This window comes from Erinaceus europaeus, chromosome 7, assembly GCF_950295315.1.
Source record: "Erinaceus europaeus chromosome 7, mEriEur2.1, whole genome shotgun sequence".
In the NCBI taxonomy this organism is placed as follows: Eukaryota; Metazoa; Chordata; class Mammalia; order Eulipotyphla; family Erinaceidae; genus Erinaceus; species Erinaceus europaeus.
In genome coordinates, this window is record NC_080168.1 from 106,635,006 (window position 1) to 106,653,817 (window position 18,812).

Genomic DNA, 18,812 nt, shown 5'->3' on the forward strand with positions numbered 1-18,812 from the left:
GTGAAGCAACCCTCTGTGGGTGGGGAGCCGGGGGCTAGAACCAGGATCCTTGTAGCAGTCCATGTGCTTGGCACCATGTACACTTAACCCACTGTGCTATCGCCCAGTGCCTCCTTTTTTTTTTTTTTTTTTTAACAGAGCACTGTTCATCTCTGGCTTATAGTGATACGGGGGATTGAACCTGGCTTTGGAGCCTCAGTCAGGAGAGTCTCTTTGTGTAACCATTATGCTATCTACCCTCTGCTCTTGTGGTTCTCTCCTTACTCTTTCCTTCTCCCTTCTCTGAAATAAAAAATGAAGGGGACAGGAGGTGGTGCACTTGGTTGAGTGGACATGTTATAGTGTGCAAGGACCTGGGCCCAAGCCCTAAGTTCACATCTGCAGGGGGTAAGTTTTGGAGAGTGATGAAGCAATGCCGCAAATTTCTCTCCCCCCCAACCCTCTGTATTTCTGGCTGACTCTATAAATAAATAAAGACGATAAAAAATAAAAAAATAAAAAATTAAATAAAGGAGGGTCTGAGGAGATATCACAGTAGTTTAATGCAAGACTTTCTTCTTTAAATTTTTTAAAAGTATTTATTTATTTATTCCTTTTGTTGTTCTTTGTTGTTTTATTATTGTTGTTATTGATGTCATTGTTGTTGGATAGGACAGAGAGAAATGGAGAGAGGAGGGAAAGACAGAGAGGGGGAGAAAAGACAGACACCTGCAGACCTGCTTCACCGCCTGTGAAGCGACTCCCCTGCAGGTAGGGAGCCGGGGGCTTGAACCGGGATCCTTAGGCTGGTCTTTGTGCCGCCTGTGCTTAACCCGCTGCGCTACCGCCCGACTCCCTTTAAATTTTTATTTATTTGTTTACTTATGGAGGGAGGAGAGAAATAGAGACCAAACCAGAGTATCACTATGGCATATGTGATGTCAGGGATTGGATTTAGGACCTTATTCTTGAGAGTCCAACACTGTATCTACTACTCCACATCTCCACATCCTGGGACATACAACAGACTTTCATGCCTGAGACTTATAGGTCTCAGATTCAACCCCTAGCACTACCATAAGCTAGAGCTCAGCAAAAAGAGAGAGAGAGAGAGAGAGAGAGAGAGAGAGAGAGAGAGAGAGAATGTAGTTATCTGTCCAGAGAGAGGATACTAGGTGATTGGACACATGCAGTAGGCCCTGGAATCACTCCCTAGTGCCTTGGGGTTAAAAAAAAAAGGTGGGGAGGTGGTATACCAGGTTAAGCACACATAGTATGAAGTGCAAGGACCCACACAAGGATCCCGGTTCAAGTCCTTGGCTCCCCACCTATAGGGTGGTCACTTCACAAGTAGTGAAGCAGGTTTGCAAATGTCTTTCTTTTTCTCTTCCTTTCTATCTTCCCTCCTCTCTCAATTTCTCTTTGTCCTATTAAAAAAAAAAATGGCTGCAGGAGCAGTGAATTTGTAGTGCAGGCATTGAGCCCCAGTGATAACCCTGGAAGCCAAAAAAAAAAAAAAAAAGTTTGGGTGATATTGCTCTGGTAAGTCAGCCCCCAGCACAGGGAATGGGACAGAGGAGCAGCCCACCTGGGCAAGTTAAGAGAAAGTAGCTCAAGACACAGAGTAGGAAACCTTATTTGGGAGATAGTGATATAATCTTTGATAAACTCAAGGAAGAGGCTCTCTTAGGGATCCAGGAACTCAGAGAACAGGTTCAGGGCAACTCAACTTGAGTGAATCCTGTAAGTGGGAAGCAGATTAAGCATGAGTAGCATGAATTGGGATGGGATTGTGGGTGTCTTTTTCTGGGACCAGAGGATACTGCTCAGGTGGGAAGTGGCTCAGAGTCCCTGGGGTAGACTAAGAGAAAGCTGGTGGTCATGAAGAGTGACTTCATGACTTTTTTTTTTTTTTTTTCACACTAGAGCACTGCTCAGCTCTGGCTTATGGTGGTGCAGGGGATTGAACCTGAGACTTTGGAACCTCATGCATGAAAGTCTCTTTGCATAATCATTATGCTATCTACCTGCCCACCCACACAGTGACTCTTTTTATTTTTTTGCCTTCAGGGTTATTGCTGGGGCTCGGTGCTTGCACTACGAATCCACTGCTCCAGGAGGCAATTTTTTTTTCCTTTTGTTGCCCTTGTTGTTTATCATTGCTGTTGTTATTATTATCGTTGTTAGTATTGCTGTTATTATTGTTGTTCGATAGGACAGAGAGAAATTGAGAGAGAAGGGGAAGACAGAGAGAGGGAGAGAAAGACAGACACCTGCAGACTTGCTTCACTGCTTGTGAAGCGACCCCCCCCCTTCAGGTGGGGAGCTGGGGGCTTAAACCAGGATCCTTCGGCTGGTCCTTGAGCTTAGCGCCATGTACGCTTAACCCGCTTCCCCACCGCCTGGCACCAACAGTGACTCTTTTTATTTTATTTATTTATTTTTTTAAAGTTTTTTTCTTTACTATCTTTATTTATTTGATAGAGACAGCCAGAAATCAAGAGGGAAGGGGGAGATGCAGAGAGAGACAGAGAGACACCTGTAACACTGCTTTACTTCTCGCAAAGCCTTCCACCTGCAGGTGGGGACCAGGGGCTTGAACCTGGGTCCTTGCACACTGTAATATGTGCGCTAACCAGGTGCACCACCACCTGGCCCCGTGACTCTTTTTAAATGAAGAAGTCAGGTCAAAATTGGAATCCTTCCATAGGTTGCTTGGGCTTTGGGTCACTCCTTGCCCTCCAGTGGCATGTTGTACACTTAGGCTAGCTGCACCCACAGGCTTCTACCACCATGTCAGGTATGTCCGTCTTGACAATGTTGCTGTCCCTATCGTAATAGAGCAGAGAGAGTGGACGCCGGGCTGTGGGCACGCAGCATGAGCCCCCTCCAGCTGTGCCCGAATCGGTGTTGGCCTTGAGCAGGTTGAGCACTGCTGTGTGAAAGGAGGCAGCAATGCCAGGCATGCCCGCCACATGTAGTGGGCACTGCCCAGCGCAGAAGTTCATGGCGTAGCCCTCAGGTTGGATGATCCAGTCATGCCAACCAATCTCACGGAAGTCCACGAAGAACTCTTGTCGACAGCACATCCTGGATGCACCTTGGCAGTCAAGGCCTCGCCGGCGAACCCGGTGCTTGCCTGAATCTCTCACCCGAGCTGCCACAAAAGGTGTGTGGGCAGCCCCACCAAGGATGACTGAGCTCTGAGCCCCCTGACCTTCAGGTATCAGCTCCAGGGTCAGGTGTCCCTGACTGCAGGCATTTTGAGCTTCAGGCCCCAGTAGGAGCTGGTGCCAACCACTGGCATCCACCTCCAGCAGATGCTGGGTGGCCAAGGAGAGGTTGGTGTCATGTAGGTCTAGACCAAGTACCTTTACCTGCAAAGTCCGGGTGGCATTGGGAGGGAGCTGCACAAAGAACATGAGGCTGGCCTGCTGGACTTCCATGCTGTCAGCGGCTCTGTCCGAGAAGTGGAAGTCAAGACGCATCTGGTTGACGTTGGAAAGGCCTGTGAACACAAGAAGCCCCAGTCACAGTGACTGTCTGCATGTCAGTTCCAGCAGTTATCTCCCTACCTCTAGACTCTTGGAACACTGGAGCTCTTGAAGCACTTGGCTGTGGTGACTATATTTTTCTTCTTGAAAGCCTTTTCTCTCCCTGCTTTCACAACACACCTTGCTTAATGACCCTTCCTTGGTTTTCTCTGCTTTTTTTTTTTTTTTTTTTTTGCCTCCAGGGTTATTGCTGGGGCTCAGTGCCTGCACTATGAATCCACTGCTCTTGGAGGCCATTTTTCCCCCCTTTGTGGCCCTTGTTGTTGTAGTCTTGTTGTGGTCATTATTGTTATTGTTGATGTCATTCGTTGTTGGATAGGACAGAGAGAAATGGAGAGAGGAGGGGAAGACAGAGAGGGGGAGAGAAAGATAGACACCTGCAGACCTGCTTCACCGCTTGTGAAGCGACTCCCCTACAGGTGGGGAGCCGGGGGCTCGAACTGGGATCTTTACGCTGGTCCTTGCGCTTTGAGCCATGTGCGCTTAACCTGCTACGCTACCACCTGACCCCCTGCTTTCTCTGCTTTTTTAAAACTATGTTTTTTAAAATATTTATTTAATTTATTTATTCCCTTTTGTTGCCCTTATTGTTTTATTGTTGTAGTTATTATTTTCGTTGTTGGACAGAGAGCAATGGAGAGAGGAGGGGAAGACAGAGAGGGAGAGAAAGATAGACACCTGCAGACCTGCTTCACCTCTTGTGAAGTGACTCCCCTGCAAGTGGGGCCAGGGGCTTGAACCAGGATCCTTACGTCGGTCCTTATGCTTTGCGCCACCTGCTCTTAACCCACTGCGCTACAGCCTGACTCCCACTTTCTCTGCTTTTAACCACACTTGTCACCCAACACGAATTTTACCCCCTGAGAATACTGAACAGGTGGTGGTTTGGGGGATAGATCTGGGACTTTGGAGCCTCTGGCATGAGAGTTTGTTAGCATAACCATTATGTTATCTACCCCCGCCCCCAACATGATTTTTACACAGGTGATTTCCAAATCTGTAACCCTGTCATCACCTTCCTCGCTCCCCATATCCAGTTCTTCACTAGCACTCATGCATTTTGTCCTCTCCCTATTTCCCCTCTTTACCTTTCACCTCCTGAAAATACATTTTTGGGTTTCCATTTCCTGTATTCCATGGAGACTGCTCTTGTCAGGATCACCAATGCTTTCTACACTGCCAAACCCAATGCTTTCAGCTTTTTTAGATTTTTATTTTATTTTATTATTTTTAACTTTTTAAATTATCTTTGTATGCTTATTGGATAGAAACAGCCAGAAATTGAGAGGGAAATAATAGATAGAGAGGGAGAGAGACAGAGAGACACCTGCAGCCCTGCTTCACTACATATGAAGCTTTCCCCCTGCAGGTGGGGACCGGGGACTCAAACCCAGGTCCTTGCACATTGTAATATGTGCGCTCAACCAGGTGCACCACTACCTAGCCCTAATTTTTACTTTATTTTAATTGCCACCAGGGTTATTAGAATTAACTGCCATTAGAATTCACTGCTCCTGGTGGCCATTAGAATTCACTGCTCCTGGTGGCCTTTTTTTTTTTTTTTTTTATTGGATAGGACAGAGAGAAATTAAGAGAGAAGGGGGAGACAGCGAGGGAGAGAGAAAGACACCTGCAGACCTGCTTCACCACTCATGAAGCACCCCCCTGTAGGTGGGGAGCAGGGCTTCAACCTGGGTCCTTGCACAGGTCTTTGAGAGTAGAATTATGTGTGCTTAACTGGATGCACCACTGTCTGGCTCTTTATATCTGTCTCTCATGATCTTTAATCAGTGTTGGACACAGCTGACCATTCTATCTTTCTTGAAATATTTCCTTCTCTTGATTTTTGTGACGTTTTCCACTCTGTCTTGGTCTCTTTTGCTGGCAGTGCTTTCTTACTTTGCTTGACCTCTAATGTTTGAGACCCTGAGATCCCTTCTCTTTGCTAGCTCTTCTCTCTCAGAATGAACTCATCAATTCCCAGGACTTTCAATTTCATCTGTGTGCTGATGAATTCCATACGTGTAAGCTCTTGGCCCTGACCTCTCCCTGCACCTCAGGAAGGTTCATCCAGCTGCTGAGCTGAAACTCCGCTTGCTTATCTAGTGGTACCTCACAATTTTCATGTTTGAAAAAGGACTCCAGATTTCTCCTCTCAACTCAAACCTGTTTCTTCTAGTCTTCCTTGGATGCATTGTTTAAGCATTAGCCCTGATTGTCCTGACTCCCAACTTTAATTAAGCTTTGTTGACTCTACCTCTAATTCTTAACATAATTTCACTTCTTCCCACCTCTTCTGTTATACACTAGTCTAAACTATAAGCATCTTTTTTTTGAACTATTGCAAAAGCTTCCCAAGTGGTCTGCCCTTGTTTCTCAACTCAAACCTTTTTTCTAATAATCAATCAGAGTGATTATTATTATTGCTATTATTATTATTATTTCTTGCCTCCAGGATTATCACTGGGGCTGAGTGCAGGCACTAAGAATCCACCATTTCTGGTGGCCATTCCCCACCCCCCCTTTTTTTTTTTTTTCTTGTGAAGTGTTCCTCCTATAGGTGGGGAGTGGTGGCTCAAACTTGGGTCCTTGAGCATAATACTATGTGAGCTTAACTGGGTGTGCCACCACCCGGTCCCCAGAGTGATCTTCTTACTGCGTGAATCTCCTTCTCCTCCTCTTTCTTTTAAATATAGTTGAAAGACAGAGATAAACTAGAAGGGATGAGGGATGGGAGAGACAGAGAGAAGAAGAGACACATGCAGCAGCACTGCTCTATTCTCAAAGCTTCCCCCTTGCAGGTGGAGGCTGGGGGCTTGAACCTGTGTCCTAGAACATGGTAACATGTGTGCTCTACCAGGTGAGACACCACCCAGTCCCTCATATTGCATAGCTCAGATAGGCTTAGTCTATTCATCTTACAATCCTTCAGTCTATTTGAATTAGCAAAACAAAACACTGCTATTTAAAAAAAAAATCTAAACCATTTACCATTTAATATATGTATGATGTTCTGCCAAACAGAAAGGATTTAAGGCCCACAAGGTGGTGCAGTGGATAAAGGCCTTGAACTCTCAAGTGTGAAGTTCCAAGTTCTTTTTTTTTTTTTTAATTTATTTATTTAATCCCTTTTGTTGCCCTTGTTGTTTTATTGTTGTAGGTGTTGTTGTTATTGATGTCATCTTTGTCGGATAGGACAGAGAGAAATGGAGAGGGGAGGGGAAGACAGAGAGGGGGAGAGAAAGACAGACACCTGCAGACCTGTTTCACCGCTTGTGAAGCGACTCACTCCGCTGCAGATGGGGAGCCGGGGGCTAGAACCGGGATCCTTATGCCGGTCCTTGTGCTTTGCACCACATGTGCTTAACCCGCTGGGCTACCGCCCGACTCCCGAAGTTCCAATTTCTAACCCCAACACTGCATGGTCTAGAATGATGTTCTGGTTATCTCCCCCCCCCAAAAAAAATAAACAGATATTAAACAAGGGATTTATTTACTTGGATACCAGGGAGATAGCACAAGATCTGTGTTCCTGAGATCCTTGAGGTCTCAGATTCAACCATCAGTACTACCATTCACCAAAACTGAGTGCTACTTTGGTATTCCTCTCTCCCTCTCTCTCTCCCTTCCTTTCTCTCCCCCCTCCCTACCTCAGAAATAAATGAGTTAATAAAGAAGTCTTGAAAAGAGTTGCTTTACTTATTAATGAGAGAGAGAGAAAGAGAACCAGAGGGGCTAGGGAAATAGCATCATGGTTATACAAAAGACTTTCATGCCCGACACTCCAAAGTCCCAGGTTCAATCCTCAGTACCACCACAAGCCAGAGTTGAGCAGTACTCTGATAGTAGTCTGTCTGTAACTTTTTATTTATTTATTTATTCTCTTTCTGTTGCCCTTGTTGTTAAATATTTATTTTATTTTATTTATTATTGGATAAAGACAGAGAAAAATTGAGAAGGGAGGGGGACATAGAGAGGGAGAGAGACAGAGAGACACCTACAGCCCTACTTCACCACTTGTGAATCTTTCCTCCTGCAGGTGGGGACCAGGGTCTTGAACCCAGGTCCTTGTGTACTATAATATATGCACTTAACCAGGTGTGCCAGCACCTGGCCCCTGTCTGTATGTACCTTTATGTCATTAAAAATAAATTATAAATTTTATATATATATGTATATATGAGAGAGAGAGAGAAAGAAAGAGAGGGAGGATACCAGACTATGCATGAGAGTCTGGTGCTCTTAGCTGAAGTACAAACTATTGAGTTGAGACATTCTGCCATCTAAGAAGTATAACGTGGGGCAGGGGAGATAGCATAATGGTGATGCAAAGAAACTCTTTTTTTTTTGCCTCCAGGATTAATGCTGGGGCTCAGTGCCAGATAATCCACTGCTCCTGTAGGCTGTTTTCCCCATTTTGTTGCCCTTGTTGTGGTTGTTATTGTTATTGTTGTTATAGCTGTTGTTATTGTTGGACAGGAGAGAGAGAAATCGAGAGAGGAGGGGAAACAGAGAGAGGGAGAGAAAGATGGACACCTGCAGACCTGCTTCACTGCTTGTGAAGTGACCCCCCCTGCAGGTGGGGAGTCAGGGACTTGAACTGGGATCCTTAAGCTGGTCCTTGCGCTTTGCACCATGTGCTATTACCCACTGTGCTACCACCCAGCTCCCACAAAGAAACTCTTATGCCTGAGGCTTCCAAGCCTGGAGCTGAACAGTGCTCTCACAGAAAAGAAAAATAAAAGTTACAATCTATATTGACTTTTTTTCTGTCCCTTAGACTGACTAAATATAGACCCACTTTATGGTCTTTGTACTTGCTATTTTTCCTACCTGGAACATTTTTCCAAGATCTTTGAGTGACTGGCTCTGTTTTGGCATTCAGCTCCTGTCTCTAGTTCAGAGAGAGAAAGGAAGAAAGAGAAAGACACTATGCCACAAAGATTCTCCCTGTGTGGTGGGAGCCAGTCTCAAACCTGGGTTGTGTGCATGTCAAAACAGTACTTAATTTTTTTTTTAATCTCAAAAAGAGAGATGGCACAATAGAGGAGACACCCTGTGCCATGGTGCTTCCATGTGATGCCAGGGTGTGAACCAGGCTGCACAAAGCTACTCGCATGCTCCGTGGGTGAATTATCTCCCAGTTTATCGCATTAGTCTTTTCTTGCTAGGTCACCGAACACCCTACTGATAGAACATGGTAAGTCGCCCTGAGACAGCTGGCAGATATAAAAGCTGCAGGGACTGTGGTAGGTTTTTCCATTGCTAACCCTGAATGAACACCTCCCAATAGAGTTCTGTGCAGTTCTTGCCCGTATTCACTCAGAGCTTGGCTGTGTGACTTGCTTTGGCCAGTGAAACATAGGCAAGAAATGTGAAAGCATTGAGGCTCTTTCCTTGTGGAAGCCAGCCATCAAGCTTTACAGAGACTTGGACTAATGACTAGGGAGACTTGCATGCCTGAGGTTTCCAGGTGTTCTGGCTCGTCTAGCTCTCTGTCTCATAGGAAATTCTCTTACATGTAGTAAGTAAGTGAATCTTGAGAGAGAGAGAGAGAGAGAGAGAGAGAGAGAGAGAGAGGGAGGGAGGGAGAGAGAGAGAAAGAGAGAGAGACAGAGAGAGAGAGAGAGAGAGAGAGAGAGAGAGGAACTTGGGCTTAGAAGCCGTACAGAAAGAGACTTTGGAGGATCAGAGACTGTCTTAGACACTCTGCCCTGTATGTGCTTCTGGCTGAATTCAGCTGCATGACTGACGTTAGCACCACCACATAGAGTCAAAGAACTGTTCAGATAAACCCAGTCTGACCACAGAGTCATGAAAGATAATGAGTTTTTTTGTTTAAACCTCTGTGTTTTGTGCTGTCTTGTTATATTGACAGATAACTGAAACAGACATTAGTGTTAGAAGTAAGGTGACACCCTTAGGATAGGTCACCTCTAGGTCTTGGTGGGAGGCAAGAGATGGAAAGATGATGAGACCGAGTGAAGGCAGAGCAATCAGTGAGGAACTTGCTATTGGAAACTGGGCAAAGAGGAACCTGTGTGTTGTATCGGCTAGCATCTGTGATAACTTGGAAGCTAGAAATGGTATCTACCAAAGTTGTGAATTTAGCTAAAGATATTCCCAGGCAGAATGCTGAAAGTGGCAATTGGCTTATTTTAGCAGCCTAAGATAAGGACTTTCAAGAGTGAGATGAACTAAAAAAAGGAACTGTTCGATCTTCAAGTAGAATCTAGAAAAAACATTATTTCCAACAGGAGTTGTTAGTTTGAACAATTAATTTTTTTTCCTTCATTCTTTTTGCCTGGCAAAAAGTTTTCAAAGTAAGAAATGATCTTAAGGCAAAAGTAAAATCCAGGGCACTGCCAGCAAAACATGAGCTCAGAGAGAAGATGAAAACAAATAAAGGGCCAGCTGTAACACCCTTCGTTAGAATCTAAAATTTAACATGGTGTGCTGTGAACCCTCTCAACTAGACAAAAGAACTATAAGAATCTTCAGACTACTAGTCCCATAACAGCCTAACTTTAACCTAAATAGGAATCTCTCTTAATACAGCAGATATTCCTTGTCTAACTGACTAGACTATAGTTTACTATTTAGAAGGTCCACAGAGTTTTAAAGATAATTTTAGGTGAATATAGGACTGGCTTGTAGTAAAAGGGACATTTTACTACTGAATTGAAAGCAATAGGTATGTCTGTGTTGGAAGTAGACTGAGCAAACTACTCAACTGTAGAAAGAGGCCTGTCTGATAAGAAGGGAAAGATGTCTCAGAGGGTGGTGGAGCCAAGGGTCATGAAGGTTGATCTGGAAACCCAGGGTCGGGCAGTAGCCCGTTAAGCACACATGGTAAGAAGCACAAGGACCCGTACAAGGATCCTGGTTTGAGCCCCCACCCTTTACCTGCAGTGAAGCAAGTCTGCAGATGTCTATCTTTTTACCCCCCTTTTTCCCTTCCTCTCAGTTTTTCTCTTTACTATCCAATAATAATAAAAAAAAAGGCCTCCACAGCAGTGAAGCAAGTCTGCAGGTTTCTTTCTTGTCTCCCCCATCTATTTTCCCCATCTCTCTCAATTTTTCTCTGTCCTAGCCAATAAAAAAAATAAAAAAATGGCATCCAGGAGCAGTGGATTCATAATGCCAGCACTGTGCTCCAGTGATAACCCGTGCAGGGAAACAAAACAAAACAAAATACCAGGAGAGTCATAGTATGCTCTCCTCAAGAGAAAAGGAAAACCCTACTATGAAGCAGACCCAGTCCTTAACCAAGAGAAATTTGGACTTGGGGTAGGCTAAAATATATGTCTGGCTGGAAAGCAGAATTTAAAATAAAAATAAAAAATCTTAGGAGTTGGGCAGTAGTGCAGCGGGTTGAGGGCACTTGGCGCAAAGCGCAAGGACCGGCATAAGGGTCCCGGTTTGAGCCCCTGGCTCCCCACCTGCAGGGGAGTCGCTTCACAGGTGGTGGAGCAGGTCTGCAGGTGTCTTTCTCTCCCCCTCTCTGTCTTCCTCACCTCTCTCCATTTCTCTCAGTCCTATCCAACAACAATGACAACATCAATAACTACAACAACAATAAAAAACAAGGGCAACAAAAGGGAAAATAAATAAATAAATATAATTAAAAAAAATCTTATTTACTTTTACCAGAGCACTGCTCAATTATCCCTTATGGTGGTGCCAGAGATGAAACCCCTAGGCCCCCAGGCTTGCAAGCCTGGCACACTACTATTGCCTATTCCTCAGTCCTGTTGTTCCCTGTTTTGAGCAGACATTTCCTGTTCCTGTCTCAGCATGGCATTTACATGTGTGGGAGGCAGATAACTTGTACTTGTATTTTTAGGTCATAGGCAATGGTGTGCTGGTAAATGTTTAACAACTGGAATTGAGAAAAAGAAAAAAAAAGCAAACATCCTGATTTCTAGTGTTTGCGTTTCTGTGGTGTAAATTCTTCTACCATGGCTGATTTCAAACTGTCCATGTGACATCACTGCTTGGGGACTTGGAAGATGTTCACAATCAGCACCATGAACCAGTATGTGGCAGTTCCTGGACAATACCCAAAACTTCTACCCTAGTTTCTTCAAAGTCCCAACATCTGCCTCTTCATATCACCATCAAAGATAGTTTTCAGAGCTTTCTTTCACACTACAGTATAGATACTAACTTACAGTGAGATGAAAACTTCAAGATAAACTACTTAAATGTTAAAGGTGAAATACAGACATAGTCATTCTCACCTCTGAACTTTATCTCAGATCAGCCCTCGCTGCCTGAGAGTTGTCTTTTTAAATTTTATTTTAATGTTTTATTTATTTATAATATTTATTTATTTATTCCCTTTTGTTGCCCTTGTTGTTTTTTATTGTTGTAGTTATTATTGCTGTTGTTATTGATGTCATCGTTGTTAGGACAGAGAGAAATGGAGAGAGGAGGGGAAGACAGAGAGGGGGAGAGAAAGATAGACACCTGTAGACCTGCTTCACTGGGTGTGAAGCGACTCCCCTGCAGGTGGGGAGCCAGGGGCTCAAACCGGGATCCTTCCTCCCGTCCTTGCACTTTGGCCAAATGTGCTTAACCCACTGTGCTACCGCCCGACTCCCTGCTTTATTTATCTTAATGAAAGAGATACAGAAAAACCAGAGCGCTGCTCGGCTCTGGCTTATGGTGGTGCTGGGGATTGAACCTGAGACTATTGGGATCTCAGGCATAAAAGTTGTTTTGTATAATCATTATGAAGCCCTCACCAGCCCAGGTTGTCTTCATTTACTCATCAGCAGAACTATATTTGAATCCTGTCTCTTGCAAGTTGTATGACCTCAGACATGGAAATTATCTTCCTGGAGACTCAGTTTCTACAATTAGTAAGATAAGAAAAATAAATGTCTATCTTATAGGATAGTTGTATGAATTAAATAAGATGAGACAGGCAACACTTAACACTGGGCAAATATCATTACTGTTGCAATGTGCCAGGAACTGGACTGAATCAGGGATGCAAAGGTTAAAAAAAAAAAGTAGGGACGCTGGGTGGTAGCGCAGTGGCTTAAGCGCACATGGCGCGAAGGGCAAGGACCAATGCAAGGACCGGCATAAGAATCTGGGTTACAGTCCCCCGCTCCCCACCTGCAGGAACCAGCGAGGGGTCGCCTCACAGGTTGTGAAGCAGGTCTGCAGGTGTCTTTCTCTCCCCTCTCTGTCTTTCCCTCCTCTCATCATTTCTCTTGTTGATATCCAACAACAACAGCAATGGCAACAACAAGGGCAACAACTAAGGGCGACAAAATGGGAAAAATGGCCTCGAGGAGCAGTGGATAGGTAGTGCAGGTACCTACCTATAATAACCCTAGAGGCAAAAAAAAAAAAAAGTAGAACTTTGGTGCTCAAGGTTACACATGCATGTCTGCCTGCCCATATTACACTCATCTACTCTAAATTACTTTCCAAGTCCAAGAGCACTCTGCTCTTTCAGACTTTTATTCCTGCTTCTCCCTCAATTTAGAATGCTGTTTACCACTCATTCTCTGGTCATTAAGCCAAACTAACTCTATAATGACAGTACATTTGCTGTCTTCTTCTGGAAACACCAGGCCCCAATTAATTACTCTTGACCCAGTAAGCTCTTGTGTCCTTATCTAGCATTTCTGTCTTTCTTCCTTATATCATAATTAAATTATTCCTGGGCAGGTGCTGAGTCTTCTATTTCCTATTCCCTTCCACCTTAGTCCTTTTTCTTTGTTGCTGTTGTAGCCAGGGTTACACTGATATGGACTGATTTTTTTTTCCAGATAGAAAGAGAAAGGGGAAGATACTATATGACACTGAAGGTTCCTCCAGTGTGGAGACTGGTTCAGGTGCACGACAAAGCAGGCACCCTCCCACATGAGCTATCTTGCTAACCTCACCTTAGCCTTCTAATCACAATACCTGCTCATTTAATTCTCCCAAGCTATCTTCTCATTATTCTCATTTAACAAATGATAAAACTAACTTGTAAAATTTTTTATTATTTATTTGTTATTGGGTAGAGACAAATTGAGAGGGGAAAAGAAGATAGAGAGGGAGACAGCTTCACCACTCATGAAGCTTTCCCTCTGCAGGTGGGGATGAGGGACTTGAATTAAACTGATTTTTTAAAAATATTTTTTATTTATTAATGAGAAACATAGGAGGAGAGAGAAAGAGCCAGACATCACTCTGGTGCATGTGCTGCCGGGAACTGAACTCAGTATCTCATACTTGAGAGTCCGATGCTTTATCCACTGCACCACCTCCTGGACCACATAAAACTGACTTTTAACAACCCAGCTCACACGATAACAACTGGCAGGACAAGCATTTGAACCCAGATTCCTTGGCTCTTGAGTCTGTGCTCTGAATTATGAACAGATACCTCTTTTTGAATTAGATTACTGTCTTCCCCATCACTGGGGACTGATCAAACCCATCTATAATTTTTTTTTAATTGTAAGATTTTTAGAAAATATTTATTTCCTTTTGTTGCCCTTTTTTTTTTTTATTGTTGTAGCTATTACTGTTGCCATTGTTGTTGGATAGGACAGAGAGAAATGAAGAGAGGAGGGGAAGACAGAGAGGGAGAGAGAAAGACACCTGCAGACTTGCTTCACTGCCTGTGAAGTGAACCCCGTGCAGGTGGGGAAACTGGGGGCTCGAACCCGGATCCTTATCCCAGTCCTTGCGCCTTGCGCCACGTGTGCTTAACCCGTTGCGCTACCACCCGACTCCCCTCAAGCTCATCTATAATAAGGACTAGTTTAAGGCAACCAATGTTTATTGTGCATCTATCATATTCACAAGAGGGGAAATGGTATAGTAGTCAAGGTCATGAATTCTAGAGCCAGCTTCTCTTAACCAGCCATATGACCTTGAGCATGCTAGTTATCACTTTGTACTGCAGCTTCATCACCTCTAAAATGGGGTCAGCAGAAGCAGGGAGAATAGCTTAACAGTCATGCAAAAGACTTTCAAGCTTGATGTTCAGAGGTCCCAGATTCAATCCCAGGCTGATCACCATAATCCAGAGTGTAACAGTGATCAGGTCTCTCTCTGCATCTTTCACTCTGTATCTCTCAGTAAATAAAATTAAACAATTAAAAATGAAATGGAAATTAAGAATGACTGGAGAAATAACTGGTAGAGCACTAGACTTGCTCGTCTGACGCTCTTGGCTTGGTCCCCATCACTCCCAGAGGAGTGCTCTGGCTTGTCTCTTTCTCTCTCCTTCTCTCTGCCTCTTGTGACATGATCTCTTTTATATATAGTAAATAAATTAGTTTTATATTTTATTGCCACCAGGGTTATCACTCGCACTAGGAATCCACTTGTCCCAGTGGCCATTTTTTTATTCCCCCCCCTTTTTTTATTGCCCTTGTTGTTCATCATTATTATTATTGTTGTTGCTATTGCTGTCGTTGCCATTGGATAGGACAGAGAGAAATCAAGAGAGGAAGGGAAGACAGAGAAGGGGAGGGAAAGACATCTGCAGACCTGCTTCACCGCTTGTGAAGCCACTCCCCCCACCCCACCCCGCCCGCCCCAGGTGGGGAACCGGGGGTTTGAACCGGGATCCTAATGCCGGTCCTTGCGCTTCGCGCCATGTGTGCTTAACCTGTTTTGCTACCACCCGAGCCCCATTTATTATTATTATTATGTGATAGGACAGAGATTGAGAAATGAGAGATGATGGGGAGATAGGGAGAGAGAAGGGCCAGGTGGTGGTACACCTGGTTAAGAGCATCTCTCTCCCTCTCTATCTCCCTCTCCCCTCTTAATTTCTCTCTATCTCTATCCAATAATAGATAAAATTTTAAAAAGGACCCAGGATCAAACCCTTATTTCCCACCTGCTGGGGCAGAGGGGGATATTTCACAAGCAGTGAAACAGGTCTGCAGGTGTCTATCTTTCTCCCTCTTTTTATATATATTTTTATTTATTTACTATTGGTTAGAAAGAGAGAAATTGAGAGAGTAGAAGGGAGGGAAAGAGACAGAGAGACACCTGCAGCCCTGCTTCACCACTCATGAAGCTTTCCCCTTGCAAGTGGGGACCAGGGGCTTGAACCTGGGTCCTTGCACACTGTAGTGTGTGTGCTTAAGCAGGTGCACCAGCATCTGGCCCCTTGATCCTGGGTTCTTACACTTGGTAATATGTGTGCTCAACTGGGTACATTACCACCCAGCCCCAAAACAGTTCTTTAAATGGGGATAACAGGGTCTGGAGAAGTAGCTCAGTGGTAGAGTATACACCTTGCCACCTACCTGGATTTGATCCCAGGCACTACATAAAATGATAGAATGATTGGGTGGGAATAGATAGGATAGTGGTTATACCAATTTACTCTCATGCCTGAGGCTCCAAGATCCCAGGTTCAGTCCCCCATACTACCATAAACCAGAGCTGAGCAGTGCTCTGGTAAAAAAAAAAAAAAAAAAAAGGAATGGTACTTTGTTGTCTCTCTCGAAATTAAAAAACAAGGTAACAGTACTTGCTTTCCTGGGCTCTTGTGAGGATCTCAAGGTAGTATGTGTGCTAGGTATGATACAAGTGATAGTTGCTTTTATTATACACCAGCCTCTGGTGAGGACTTTGGGGATTATTGGATGTCTGTGGGAAGACTTCACAGACTTCACAGACGACCTGGAAACAGGCAATTCCATGCAGAGAGGATTCAGGCTTGGAGTGAGAGAGCACGGAGCCCAGAAGAGAGGGAGTACCTTCTCTTCAGGTCAGGGGAGGTTTTTTGAAACTTTCCTATCAAGACTTTTATGATGAGTTTTGAAGGAAGGGCAGGATAGGTGATGACCAGGGGTAAGGGACAGAGATGGGAAGGCACTTAATTTTTTAAAAAATATTTATTTATTTATTCCCTTTTGTTGCCCTTGTTGTTTTTTTATTGTTGTAGTTATTATTGTTGTTGTTGTTGTTGATATCCTTGTTGTTGGATAGAACAGAGAGAAATGGAGAGAGGAGGGGGAGACAGAGAGAGGAGGAGAGAAAGACAGACACCTGCAGACCTGCTTCACCGCCTGTGAAGTGACTCCCCTGCAGGTGGGGAGCCGGGGCTCAAACTGGGATCCTCATGCTGGTCCTTGCGCTTTGTGCCACTTGCCCTTAACCCTCTGCGCTACTGTTCGACTCCCAGGACTTAATTTTTCAAATTATCTTTATTTATTAACTGGATAGAGAGAGACAGCCAGAAATCAAGAGGGAAGGGGGAGATAGAGAGGGAGAGAGAAAGAGAGACACCTCCAGCGCTGCTTCACTACTTGCAAAGCTTTCCCCCTGCAGGTAGGGATGGGAGCTTGAACCTGGGTTCTTGTGCATTGAAATATATGTGTGTAATCAGGTGTGCTACTACCCAGCCCCTGGAAGGGACTTAAGATCTGGCACTTAAGATCTTAAGGGGCTTAAGATCTGAGCACTCTGCAGTTTGCTTCTAATCTCTTATCTCTGAATTCTTGATTTTTTTCCCTATCTGTCCCATTAAATTCTCCAACTTCTCTCCACTTCATGGAAGCAAGTCTCTCTTCTCTACTTTCTCTCCTTTATCCACCTTTTTGAGCCTCATTTTGACTTTGTGCTAATATAGGGACCTTAGGTTTTAAAGCAAGAGAGCATTGGTAGGGAGGAGAGTACAAATGTTGTGACATTTTTTTTCCTTTTTCCCTTTGACCCAAATGAGGCATTGGGAAAGGGGTGGTGGTGGAGGAGGTGGTTACTGGGGGCCAGAGACAGTGTGTGTGGACTGTCCAGTTCTCAGCCCTTGGGTCCAGGGGCAGTAAGCAGATGAATAGTCTCAGAAGTGTGAAGCTCACCATTTCCAGTTGCCCATTGGTTAGGTCTGAGCTACGAGGATGAAAGAGAGAGAGAGAGAGAGAGAGAGAGAGAGAGCGAGCGAGCAGGGCATAGGCTGTGGGTGGGAGGCAACTAGGAGGTTTCAGAGGTTATGGGGGTAAGAGTGGGATGGTTTGGGAGAAGTAGTCAGCATGTAGGTTGGGGAGGAAATTTCTTTTCTTGAGAGCTCAGGCTTGGGGGAAAGACCTGCAGACCAGAAACTCACCTGTCTCAGCAAAGCTGATGATTTCATATTCCTGTCCCCTGTCAGTCTCTGGAAGGGTCCCTCGCCCGGGCCCCTGAAGTCGCTGCAGGGCTGTCCTCAGAGCAGCTCCGGACACAGGCTGGCTTAGGTCTGGGCGCTGGGTCAGATGCAGCTTGTCCAAGATGCTTCTCTTGGCCAGGTCAAGAAGCAGCTCCCGCTGGCTTTTCAAGTCTAAGGAGGGCCCCCCACAGGCTGGGCACTGGTGGTCGGCTCTGGAAGTGGCCAGGGTGGCCAGAGCTAGGCACAGAAAGGTTGGGAGCAATGAAGACATCATTGCTAGGAGAGTAGCCCCGCAAGCCACACAAAGGAGACAGAGCTGCAAACCAGGAGCTCAGAGGCTTAAAGCTGTGGTCTCTGACACACCCTGGCTGCCAGGGGTCCTGGAAGCAGTGTGTTCCGTTGGCATGACTTCTTGTGGCAAGGGACAGAACAGTCAAACATCTGACTTGAGAGATGTAACTAGCTACAGGTGGAACTTGGCAGAAACTGCCGACACATTGTGAGTGAAAGTGCACAGTGGGGGCTGTGCAGAGAGGCCAGATTATTTGGGGAGAAACATGTCACTCAGCCAATGTTGGGAGACAGTTGCTACCCCTGTCAGCTGCCAGGCCTAGGGACAAAGGTTAGAGTTGAAATTCCTTCTTTGCTCAATGACCTTGCTGGGAAGCCTGGTAGTGGGGTTGTGGGAGAGAGATCAGAGACTTTGAGGCAGTGTGGTGAAGGGTGACTCAAACAGGAGGGGGTCATGTAGGTCACTGCCGTTCAGGTAATTAACAGGTGCATTTTCCTTTAGCAGGTACATATCAAAGCCACACCTATCTCCCCAGCTCCCTAGTTCTAGACTTTGGGATTGGGACTTCTCTGAATATTAAGGGAGAAGCAGAAAAAAAGTTTCAGCCATGCTTTCTGTGTTCAGAGAGGTAGGTCTGAAGGGTGAGAGGATGAGCGCTTGAGAGCTATCTTGGTTCCTTCCTTGGGGGTTCATCTGCTGAGCAAAACAAACATTTGCAATTTGTCAGAAATCCTGGCTCTTTCTTCCAAAATCCTGATAGTGATTCTCCTGGGCCTCAAGAAAGGGACCTAACTGGTAGGAGTAAAGGGTAGAGAGGAGGGTTTTTTTTTTTTTTTGCCTTTGCTTTTTTCTATGGCTTTGATTT

General features: G+C 44.9%; 1 protein-coding gene across 1 annotated transcript; it reads right to left on the bottom strand.

Moving 5' to 3' along the window:
• Nucleotides 1-711: 711 nt before the first annotated feature.
• INHBC (inhibin subunit beta C) lies at nt 712-18,164 on the bottom strand. Its single transcript, XM_007534959.3, has 2 exons — nt 17,617-18,164; nt 712-3,487 (listed from the first exon to the last, which is right to left on the bottom strand). Exons 1-2 carry the CDS (start codon nt 17,927-17,929, stop codon nt 2,745-2,747), a joined length of 1,056 nt encoding a protein of 351 aa, XP_007535021.1. The 5' UTR covers nt 17,930-18,164; the 3' UTR covers nt 712-2,744.
• Between the last annotated feature and the right edge of the window lie 648 nt (nt 18,165-18,812).

Excerpts from the sequence above, each read along its gene's own strand:
- INHBC (XM_007534959.3), bottom strand. The coding sequence starts at position 17,929 with ATGATGTCTTCATTGCTCCCAACCTTTCTGTGCCTAGCTCTGGCCACC. Across the intron at positions 3,488-17,616 it reads CATCAGCTTTGCTGAGACAG|GCCTTTCCAACGTCAACCAG; the intron begins GTGAGTTTCTGG and ends TTGTGTTCACAG.